Source organism: Podarcis pityusensis, assembly GCF_964106645.2.
Source record: "Podarcis pityusensis genome assembly, chromosome: 14".
In the NCBI taxonomy this organism is placed as follows: domain Eukaryota; kingdom Metazoa; phylum Chordata; class Lepidosauria; order Squamata; family Lacertidae; genus Podarcis; species Podarcis pityusensis.
In genome coordinates, this window is record NC_138039.1 from 28,485,522 (window position 1) to 28,497,678 (window position 12,157).

Sequence of the window (12,157 nt, forward strand, 5' to 3'; positions counted from 1 at the left end):
AATCAAGCTCTTGGGCTATGCCAAAATGGCAAAACTGACCGGAAAGCTCAGGGACCAAGAAGTCAAAAACTTCAAGAAAGAAGTAAGCAGATGAAAACACTAGCAGGATTTTAATCTCACTTGTAATGTAACAAATACTATGGACAACATGGATAGATATAAAATATAGGCTATGATATAATATGCAGTTGAAAACATTGACATTAGGACCCATGGAGGGGATGGGGGGGAAGTCTCAAGAGTCAGAAAAATTTCTTTATATGGATATGTATTTGGTTTTGTTATAAATTTATATCTGTAAAATCAAATAAAAATGATTAAATAATAATAATGTGTTTGCGGGGGGGAAGGGGAGTTATTGATTTATTTTGGTTTTCTTCTTGTTTTTATTATGTATTTTGTGTTTTTATCTTGTGTTTTTATTCTGTGAACCGCCCTGAGATATTTGAATGACGGGCGGCATACAAATTTAATAAGTACCGGTAAATAAATGCAAAGATCATCTCAGGGTAAAGATGATCAGGGTAAAGGCCCTGCTGACCAGAATCAAGCAGCCCAACATGACTGTTCTAGCAGTTTCATACAATTCTCTTTTCTTAGCTTTTTAATCTCCTATTTATCTGAGCTCTCTGGTTTTATTGATTTCCACCGTCCAAACATCCAATAATGTCTGTCAGGAAGAGAATAAGTTGACACAAACACACCTTTGGAATATTGGCTTTTGCAAGCAGCCTCCTCCAGGTTTATAAACCCCCCAGGGGTGCTTGGCTGCAGAGGATCTATGGAAGGAGGGGTTATGTTGGGACACGGACACTATTAAGGAACTGGGCAGCGGCTGGGGAGCTGACAAAGGAGGCAAAATTCACACGGCATTTGAAGGTGAGAATTGGTTTTTTAAAATGCGTACATTGTACAGTAGGTACCTTTTTAACCAAGGCTGAAGCAGCAAGTTGGCCTTGGAAATAATAAAATGATGCAAAGCCCAGTCTCCTCACCCCCTCCACTGACCATGCAAACAACTCTGCAAACAAGTGTTTCTGGAACAATCTGCACTATGCATTTAAAGCACTATCATAGAGACTTCAAACAGCCATGCTTCCCCCCAAAGAATGATGGGAATAGTAGTTTGCTAAGGGTGTAAGAGTTGGTTCAGAGACCCCTCAAAGAGCAGCAATTCCCAGAGTTCCCTGGGAAGAGGGATTGATTGTTGAACCACTCTAGGGATGGTAGCTCTGTGAGGGGAGTTAGGTAAAGGTAAAGGGACCCCTGACAGTTAGGTCCAGTCGCAGACTCTGGGGTTGCACGCTCATCTTGCTCTATAGGCCGAGGGAGCCGACGTACAGCTTCCGAGTCATGTGGACAGCATGACTAAGCTGCTTCTGGTGAACCAGAGCAGTGCACGGAAACGCCATTTACCTTCCCACCAGAGTGGTACCTATTTATCTACTTGCACTCTACAGGCTTTCAAACTGCTAGGTGGGCAGCAGCTGGGACCAAGCAACGGGAGCTCACCCCGTTGCGGGGATCTGAATGGTCAACCTTCTGATTGGCAAGCCCTAGGCTCTGTGGTTTAGACCACAGCGCCACCCGCGTGAGGGAAGTTAGGGGTCCCCTAATAACTGACCATTCCCCTACAGTTCCCAGGATCCTTTCAGGGAAGCCATGATGGTTTAATAATGTGGTATAATAGTGATCTAAGCATATGGTGCAAATGGGGCCTAAAGTATGTCCTCACAATTTGTAACTGGGATTCAAGAGCAGCCCTGCTGGGGCCAGGCACAAAGTCCAACAGGCTGTTTCAAACCTCAAGCAGTTGGCCGACTCCAGGGACCTCGAAATCAAGTTTAATTTTGCTTATTTATTATGCTTGTGCCCTGCCTTTTTCTCCAAGGGATCAGGCATAGCTCTCCCTCCCCACCCCAGCCCAATTTTATTCTCACAACAACTCCGTCAGGCAGTCTTCCCCAAAGTTGTGCCCCATCCAGGTTTCCTTGGCCAACACCCACAACTCTAGCCATGACATACCACACTGGGTTCCCTATCAGTAGGAGAAAACAACAGAGGCCAACCAGAGTATATTGAGAAGTAAAGCGGCTAGTAAGCCTCATCTTTATTAAAGGAACTGCTGCAACATGGTCCCCACTCGCCACATGCAGGAAGGTGGTGAACCCTGAACAATGGTGTGCAAGGCCTTATATAGGCTTTTGAAGTTGCCCACCCTGTAGCCCAAGACCACCCCCCAAAACATCATACATACATCCCAGAAAGAGGAGGTCTACAGCAGGAATCCTGTCTGCCAGGATATCTAATAATGGTCACTGATTGCATTACCTGGGCAATCTGGCCATTCTTTTGTGATGGTTAATACTTTAGTTCCTGAATCCAGGTCACAGGCTCATCCTATTCATACACAAAAACATCCTTAAGACGGGATTTGTAAGCAAAAAGACAATGGGAAGGCTTTCCATATTTGCCTCTCTTACTGCAGGTTTGAGGTTATTGGGAGAGTCAAAATGGCTTCAGGATTGCTTTCCCATACTATTTCAGACACATAGTTCATATATTTAGATACGTGTGTGTTTATGAATATTTATTCTATATTTGAGACCTTAAAATTCTTTTAACACTCCTCCAAATGGGCTGAGCTCAACCCTAGTTGTCCTCAGAGTAGACCCACTGAAAATTAATGGGCCTTACTTAGTCATGTTCATTAATTTCAGTGGGTCTTCTCTTAGGCGAGTATCATCCTATGAGCTGACCTCACAGACACCTACAGGTAAATGCAGCTAAAATGCATAGACAAAGGAACGCAGAATATGCTTGATTGTGAAGAAGGAAGGTTGCATTCTTACCTCTGTGCATGATCTTATGCTTCTCTCTCAAGTATGTTAGACCTTTTATGACCTGCATCCAAAACCAAAAGTTTAAATTAAAACAAAAAAAATAGCAACAGAAATGAAAAGCCATATATTGTATAAAATACAAGCGGAAATGGCATTATTTCCCCTTCATTGGGGAGCAGCAATGCTCTTCCTCCATGTACGAATTGTGCTTTAAATGAATTTAGAATTGCAGGACAACTCCTCAAATTTGGCTCTACTTGCTTGTAGAATACAGCAGAATTTAATTAAAAATTTTAACTTAATTTTTTAAAAAGCAACACGCACACCCCAATTTAAAATCACACAAGTTAAGAAGTCGTTAAAAACCAGTTGAAAACGTTTTAAACAAGTAGGGCAACAATAATAGCAACGGAACCTCCTAAACAATACCCCAACCCAAAAATCTGTTCAGCCACCTTGGCTTTCGTAGATTAAATCAGTCAGGGCCCTGCCCTCCCAGGCCAGGTGGAAAGGAAGCAGGGAGCAAGTGGTGTTTGGATGAAGGGCGGTATACAAATTTAATCAATAAATAAGAATAAGCAAAATAAACTTTAGGGGGGGTTGGGAAGCTGTTTTATTAAGTGGGTTGGTAACATCCAAGGTTGAAGTGGAGGAGGCAGATGCAAAGACAGCAAGGAGGAAGGGGAGGGTCTCTCCTTGCATCACATACTTCTCTCTCCCATCTGCCTGCCCTCTGACCCCAAGTTGCATCACATGCTGGGGAACAGGAAGGGCATACTAGACCACAACAAACGAGTTCTCTGTGGGTGCCTGTAGTGGCTGTCCCACCCAAAAGCTGCAGCAGTCAACTAAAGGCTTCTGGTGACAATGGGACTTCTATATGGGCTATATTTCCTGTGCCAAGTGTGTCTTTCTAAAGACAGTCTATTTAAAAGGGGGGAAGCAATACATTTAGAAGCACGAGTCATAGCTGTCCATCTCATTTCAGTTTGCCTCAAGCAGAAACTTTCAACCAGCTGTCTCTGCCTTCTGGACTTGACCTGCCATCACCAACTACATTTCGATTCCACTTGCTTGAATGCCAAAGCAACATACTTACAGCAATGCTAACTTTGCCCAGAATCTGTTCGGGGATTCTGCCAGCCTTTTTCAGGACTTGATCCAAGGAGCCGCCGTCCTATTAAGAAAAAAAAAACATGTTTAAACATTCAGAGCGTTAATCATGTTTATCCTCAAAGTGTCAAAGACACTCTGAAAGTCCCGAAGGGGGCAGGAAAAAAGGCAGCTTGACATCTGATAGCAGAAAAGGAACAGCTGGACCATGTTTTTGATGAAATCAAATGGCAAATCGTTCTGCAAAAGGAGAGAACAAAGGAAGGCCACACAGAGCAATTTCTTACCCACAACTTGAGGACGTAAAGGGCACACAACTTCCTGTAACTCATCCCATTAACCCCTGAATTCAGATGACACATTTAAGGTTCATAAGTGGTGATGGCAGGCTGAGAAACCCCTTCCCACCAGCATGTTTCCGTGCCATGAAGCCATTATTTACCCAAGTGTGGACATTGGCAGGTGTGTCCCTCTTGTTACCCGCACACCCTCTAGAATTTGCCCTGCATAAGATTACAGCTGAATTAACAACACATTATCTTACTTCCACATTTCAAAACAAATTAATCAGCAGGTTACTGGTCATCACACAGCTTGAGAATGCAAGAGCCCTGCTGAATCAAAATGGGGCAGGGGCCTAACATCCTCTAACATCCCTTTCCCAACGGCATGCCAGCCTGTTGGGTTTTCCAGAGGCAGGGGCACCGACTTGCCCCCCACCCCTGAGGTGGTGCCATCGCGCTTGCTTGTCCCTGCCCTGGGTCGGCTCCTGAGTTGCCGGGCGGGGGCTGTGGCTGGGGCATGTGGAAGGGTGCCCAGCGGCAGTGGTTGAGGGGTTGGCCCCCGCAAAATGGGGGGTGCAGCCCCCTGCCCCCAAATATTGGGGGACTGGAGCCCCTTGAGCCCCATAGACCTGGCACTCCTGTCCAGAGGTCCAAGCAGGTCACAAAAGCAGGAGCCCTTCCCCACTGGTCCTCAGCATTTCCAGGGTATACTGCCTTTGAACATGGAAGTTCTATACAGCTGTGAGCAGAGCACACCTTTTTCCGTCAGGCAGAATTAGTTAGGTAAGGAGTGGGACACCCATGACCTGACAAAACATGGGGTTTTTTGGGGGGTGGGTGGAGCAAGGAAGGCAAGCAAGACATAACCAAGCAGCACAGAAAGCCTGCTACCCTTAGACATCAGTCTTTAAAAGAAAATATCTTCCCTTGCTTATCGGGGCCTGTTACAGAACACAAACACACCCTTTCCAAGTTAAATATATACTGCTGTTGCTAAGAGCTGGAGGCAGAAGGGGAGAGGAACGGTGTAAGTCACATTAATATATTTATTTTTTGCAAAGCACAACCACTTTGAGGAAAGAACAGGCTTTAAAAAGAGCCCACCTCTCTTCCAAAACACAAAAAAACCCCAATCAAAATCTTTATTTTAATTGTTTTCACAAATAGAGCAGGGAAGCGTCTGTTTCCAGGGTGGTAGAGAGGTTCGTGGTGTTCCAGACTTCCTGAAGTGCTTGATTAACAAGGGACAAACAGTCTCTGCAGTTAATTTATTTACTAACCCTCTAACTTTCCTCTAAGGAAGAGACAGTGTGGGTGAGACGCAGGGATAAAAAAAAGCTGCCCAAGCAAGGAGCAAGCTGGGTGGTCTGGGACACTTTAAAGCTTCTCATCTGGATAGTGTCATTGTGAACGGAATGGTAAAGTTATTTCATAGAACAGAATCACAGAATTGTAGAGTTGAAGGGACCCCATCATCATCATCATCATTATTATTATTATTATTCTGCAATACTAGATATGCTTTTTATATCGTTTTAATTTCATGGCTAGTTTAATTACTTAATAAGCTTTTTATGCTTTTAGCTATGTTTCTTTCATGTGTATTTGTTTTAATTTTTGTAAGCCCACTTGAGTCCTGGCTCTGGGAAAAAAGGTAGGATATAGATAAGGCCAGGGTTTTCTAAACTTGGGTCTCCAGCTGTTTTTGGACTACAGTTCCCACCATCCCTGACCACTGCTCCTGCTAGCTAAGGGATGATGGGAGTTGTAGTCCAATGACAGCTGGAGACTCATGTTTGGGAAACCCTAAGTAGATAGGTAGCTGCAGGATACATCTGCAACCCCCCCCCCAAAAAACCCCCAAAACCCCACCAGCCTGAAAGGGTCCTTTTTACTTCCTGCCCTCTTTCTCATATACCTCTACAGTGGTACCTCTGGATGCAAATGGGATCCGTTCCGGATCCCCGTTTGCATCCTGAGTGGAACGCAACACGCGACTGCGCATTTGCGCGTTTCGCCGCTTCTGCGCATGACGTCATTTTGAGCGTCTACACATGCGCAAGCGGCAAAACCCGGAAGTAACACGTTCCGTTACTTCCGGGTCGCCGCGGAGTGTAACCTGAAAACGCTCAACCTGAAGCATATTTAACCCAAGGTATGACTGTATTTTAAGTTATTCACTGCTCTTCCTGTAGAGTACATTTTCTGTGAATACAGAATAAAAAACAACTCATGTCCTTCTCATTTCATAAGAAACATTAGCAACAGAAAGGGCAAATAAAACAAAGACTTCTGTTAAGAATAGGACAGAAATAACGATGCATCGTGGTGCTCAGAATGCCAGCTATTTTTGCAGGCACCATTTCATTTAGCCCAAAGCTGGGACTTTGGGTTTTTTGGGGAGGGAGGGGGGGTATTGCACAACAACATTTGGTCACACATGTGAAATTGTTCAACACCTCCGCTGGGGTTGAAGAAAGGGAGGGTTTTGACTGACCTTTACTTGGGGGGGGGGGGACTAGTGCTCTAAAACTAGGGGTTCCATCTGGCTCGACAAAGGCTGACAGATGTCGAGAGCAAAGTGTCATATTTTTCTCTCTATCAGAGTGAAAATAAATGTTAAATCATGTTAAACCTGAAACATTAGGGGGAGAGAGAGAGGGAGGGAGGGAGGGAGGGAGGGAGGGAGGGAATGGAGGGAGAACTTTCTAGTTTTGTTAAAAAATCGAAGATGGGAGCAACCCCAGGCACCCATAAAGGTAAAGGGACCCCTGACCATTAGGTCCAGTTGTGACCGACTCTGGGGTTGTGGCGCTCATCTCGCTTTATTGGCCAAGGGAGCCGGCGTACAGCTTCCGGGTCATGTGGCCAGCATGACTAAGCCGCTTCTGGCGAACCAGAGCAGCACACGGAAATGCTGTTTACCTTCCCGCTGGAGCGGTACCTATTTATCTACTTGTACTTTGACGTGCTTTCGAACTGCTAGGTTGGCAGGAGCAGGGACCGAACAACAGGCGCTCACCCCGTGGTGGGGATTCGAACTGCCGACCTTCGTATTGGCAAGTCCTAGGCTCTGTGGTTTAACCCACAGCGCCACCTGCGTCCCCAGGCAGCCCATGCTCACTGTTTATTTCCCTATAGGTGAGAACGGCAAATGCAGCAGTGAATACCAAATAAAAATACGAGGTGAAGTGGAGCAGTATGGAAGAGATACTACGTAGATTTGTATTTAGGGTGAAGCTCATACTTTATTATTTCTCAGTTTGGGTAGGGCACACACAAGGAAGAACTCATCTTAGAAAAAGCAGTAAATCCTACAACTGTCTCTACAGGAGGGGCCCTAGCTCAGTAACAGAGCACTTGCGCTCTGGTTCAATCCCCAGCATCCCCAGGGAGGGCAGGAGGAGACTCGTGTCTGAAACTCCGGAGAACAGCTGCCAATCAGAGCTGACAACACTGAGGTAAGAAGGACCAATGGCCTGAGTCAGATTCCTGTATTCCTACTTCGTAGTCACAGGTCCTTCCATATACAAGCTGTGCTTCCGTCCAATAGCCACCAAGAGATCTGATGAAGCTCTTGAACAGGACACACAGTTAAAGCACTCCTTGGATGACTTTCAGAAGTGATTAGACAAATCCATGGAAAAGGAAGTTTTAGGGATACACCCAGTGCTAGCCCTACTCAAGAGCAGATCCTGACATTCATCCCCCCCAAGTTTGTCATGTTAATAATAAATGGGTCTATGCTGAGTAGGTCTAGCAGTGGATATGGCCTACAAGTCATGATGGCTCTGTTCCATCTCTACTGTCAGGAACATACACCAAATGCTGGCATTCACAAGTTGGGGAAATGCTGTTGCACTTGGATCCTGTTTGTCTGCTTCGCTTTGGGGTATCTGGTTGACCACTGCAAGAACTGGATTCTGGGCTAGGTGAGCCTCCTTGGACCTGATCCAGCAGGGCTGTTCTTACCTGCCTCTGATTAACCAAAGCCGTTCGGTGTTTGGTGTAAATGAGTTCTATGAGTTAATCACTCAAAGCACCATGTTGTGTGCCTTAACCTTGCCTCGGGAGGACCCAAAATTCTGGTACTTTGAGAATGCACAAATAGCTTTTTTGTATTGTACAGTTGGAAGGGACCACGAGGGTCATTCAAGTCCAACGCCCTGCAATGCAGGAATCTTTCGCCCAATGTGGGGCTCAAACTCACGACCCTGAGCTTAAAGAGTCTCATGCTTTACCAACTGAGCTATCCACCTCTCCATGAAGACACACAATGGGGAAGCCGTAATCAAGGAACAAACCCAAAGGCAGGGAGTGGGGGGAGGAGAAAAGGCATACTTACCATGTGTTCCATGCAGATGCTGATCTCACCGTCGCTGTAAAATGCTCCATAAAAGCCCACAATATAGGGAGAATTACATTCATGCAAGACTTGTAGCTCACGGATGATCTGGTTCCGGATTGCCGGCTTGATCTCCAGGTGAATTAACTGCAAAATGATAATTGCCATAAGTTTCAGGGGCATTTAAAAGAAAATAAGCATACCCCAGATGCAGGGTGTGCTGAACGAAGGCAGAAAAGTCATGACATACCAAACACAGATTGACCCTAAGAGCTACAAAGCTGCGATTCATGGAGGAATCCCTTGCGAAGTCTGAATGTTAGAAGCCACAGAGGATAACACCTGTGATCTGAACATCCTCCTCCCAGAATTACGGGCTGTACTGACTGATCTCTGTGGATGCGTACCAAAAACATACTAGACTTTTACTCAAGAATTTGCTAGCTGGTAGAAACTGGCTATGGCAACTGTGAAATAAATAACTATGTGGGTATTTGATTGCTCTTTACATGCATTTATTTTATTTTATTGAATAATAATAATAAATGTTTTGATATATTGCTGCCCCAGGCTCCTTTGGGATTCCTAGTTTTTATTTGTTTCATTTCCCCAAATTCCCGATTTTATTTGGTTTAAACTAAATTTGTACTACTGTTTTACTGGTTTTATGTTGTATTTTTGTTTTAGTCATACTGTTTATTGTTTTTATACGTTACTTAGAGATTTTTAAATATTAATCAGTTTATACGTAGGTGCTTTTAAATAAAATAAATTATAAATAAGACTACAGAATGGGTCAACAGGGAGAGACACAGGGCGAATTTGTCAATGGGAAGCTAGCCAAAACAGCTTTCCTCATGCTGTGCTGGATATGCTGGGACTGATGGGATCTGTAGTCCAAAAACAGTTGGAGGGCACCAGGTTGGGGAAGGGCTGGCCTATAAGGTCAGTAACAATGCTCACCTTCCTTGCCATAATGAGGCCAGAAGGTTTGTGCGAGACTTTGAAGACCACCCCGCCATTTCCTGCACCCAGCTCGCTTATTTTCTCAAAATCATCGTCCTTTAGCTCCCCAACTTTTTGTTTCTGGGTAAGGAAGGCCTCAAGGCGTTTCCGCTGCTGCTCATCAAGTTCTAACTCTTCCAACTTTTTTTGGAGGGCTTCCAAATTTGTCCTGGAAGGAGAAAGAGAGAGAAAGCAAAGAAATAGCCATTAACTGAACTCGAGTCACATTCACAGACACTGCTAAATGATAAAGTGGAGAAGGAGGAGCCAACGCAATTCAGCAGGGCCAGCTCTACCATTAGGAAGAGTGAGGCAATTGCCTGTGGTGGCAGTTGCTGTAGAACAGAAGCATTAGCAGTACCCCCTGATCTGTGGCTCAGAACCAATCCCACTCGTCCTTAGCACAGTATTGCAAAATATACACTGCACCAGTTTCAGAATGGTTCGGGGAAATGCTGAGGTTGGGACTTGGATGAATCCCCATTTCAAGGGAAAGACACTCCACAATTGTGGCACAGCCACAGAAAAGGCATTCCACGAGCCCAGGGCTCCAACTGTTTAGGATTTCTAAGTCAAAATGAGAGCTTGCTAGAAACATCAACATTCTAAGCCAGGACATCTGAATTCTGCACCACAGGAAGTGCAATTCTGTTTCTCTCGTTACGTGTGCCATGGAAATCAGCATAATTTTTCTGATTTTATACATTTGTTACTCAGTTTTACTGTTTTGCAGAATGTATTGTGGTTTTGCTAGTCACAGGGAGGGGCAAATATCTTAGCGGGATACTGAAAACACACACATTCTAGAAATCCTCTTTAGTCACCTCACTCCCTGCAAGTTTCAGAGATTTCGGAAGCTCTTGCCAATGCGCTTCCAAGCACCTATCTGCAACCATAAGACCCAGACACTTTACCTCTCTTTTTAACCGAAAGCTGAAATTGTCAGGAATCTGAAAACCAGCTGAACCCAATACCGCATTCTGCTTGCCTCCTTTCCCCTCCCCAGAACTGGAGCACATGCAAAACTTGCATGTTTGGTGGTGGCGGATGCAACATGAACAGGAAAAGGAAATGTCTGTGCATAAGAACATCTAGGTGGATTCAAGCCAGCCACCCCTTTGGGACAGGAAACCGAGTTAATCTTTGACTCAACACTTCCATTGTCCATGTAGCCCCGTTGACTCAGGAGTGCTAACTCATGTTCCAGTGAGCAATCACTACCTCTGCAGAAAGGATTCTCGGATTGAGTGAGGGGGACGGATAGAACGTGCAATCATACCCTGCAGAGCTTGTGTAAATATTTCAGATGCGTATCTGTGCCAATTCAAAGGCAATTACATAACCATGGGCACGCTGCATGGAAGCTTCTTGCTTGCGCTTCTCCCTCGCCCACCCTTCCCACATAAATAAAACGTGTCTGTTCACTGAAAGGAAAGGAAAACCAAGGAAACACGAGAGGGCAGCTTCCCTTCCAGAGTCCACACCGATCGCTGATACCTCTGGTTGCTTCAAGTCATTTCCTGCCGAATTTGAACTGACTCCCTTTTACCAAGTACAACACTGATCTAAAAGCCACTTGATTTGCTAAGCACCCAAGTGAGTCCTACCAGCAACGAAACAGCGGCCAGCTTGCATTTCCCTTCCTCCATGAAGCTTGGAGGATGTATCAACAAAGAACTATGCTCAAATGAAGAGGATGGGCTGAATCTGTCTACACATGCGGAACTATCAGTGTTAGAAACTCAGATATATAAGCTAATTGCCAAAAGGCATCTTAAACCTGGGTTATGGCCACCAGAATGGAATGTCTAGGCGCCATTTATTTTTACAATGAAATATGATTGTTCTTGTTGTTGTTATCATCATCATCATTATTATTAATTTCATTTCTATACCGCTTTATGTTTTAAAGAAAAAATCTCAAAGCGGTTTACAACACACTAAAACATCAGATAAAACAATCCAGAATAAAACAAATTCCAGCTTCAAGGAAAATATTTCAGATCCTTCTCTAAGTGACATTTTGCTTTCCCCATATTTCATTACCTACTTAATTTATATAGCTGCTCCATAGCAAAAGTACTATGGGAAGCCAATGTGGTGTAGTGGTTAGAGTGTCGGACTAGGACCTGGGAGATTCCCCATTCAGGAAGCTCACTGGGTGGCCTTGGAGTCAGTCACAGCCTCTTAATCTACCTTCTAGATCAAGCCAAAGCCCATCTAGTCCAGCATCCTGTTCCTACAGTGGCCAACCAGATGCCCCAATGGGAGAAACCTGCAGGCAGGACCAGAGTCCAACAGCATTCTCCCCAATTGTGAAACCCAGCAAATGGGCTTCCTCACTGTGGTCTGCAAGAGAGCTTCTCCTTTTTGTAAGCTGCTTTGAGGTTTTATTACAGGTTGTGAAATAAAATAAATAAATAAAAGTCCCAAAGATCTCAGAAACCCGATCCACAATAACTCCGAGCAGAGCTTTCAGTGTGGCTGTCCCTGTTCAGTTGTCATGACTAGTAGCTAGCTAACTTCTGATCAGAAGCATAGCTGTCAACCGTCCCTTATTTGGCGGG

General features: G+C 44.8%; 1 protein-coding gene across 1 annotated transcript in view; it reads right to left on the reverse strand.

The window, feature by feature from the left end:
* Positions 1-12,157, reverse strand: part of MAP2K1 (mitogen-activated protein kinase kinase 1) — a 38,977-nt gene that overhangs the window by 12,566 nt on the left and 14,254 nt on the right. Inside the window, exons 2-5 of the mRNA XM_080982202.1 lie at positions 9,549-9,759; positions 8,586-8,732; positions 3,943-4,020; positions 2,853-2,904 (exon numbers count right to left, since the gene is read on the reverse strand). Of these exons, the coding sequence (XP_080838328.1) occupies positions 2,853-2,904; positions 3,943-4,020; positions 8,586-8,732; positions 9,549-9,759 (488 nt within the window). The remainder of the gene's footprint in view (positions 1-2,852; positions 2,905-3,942; positions 4,021-8,585; positions 8,733-9,548; positions 9,760-12,157) is intronic.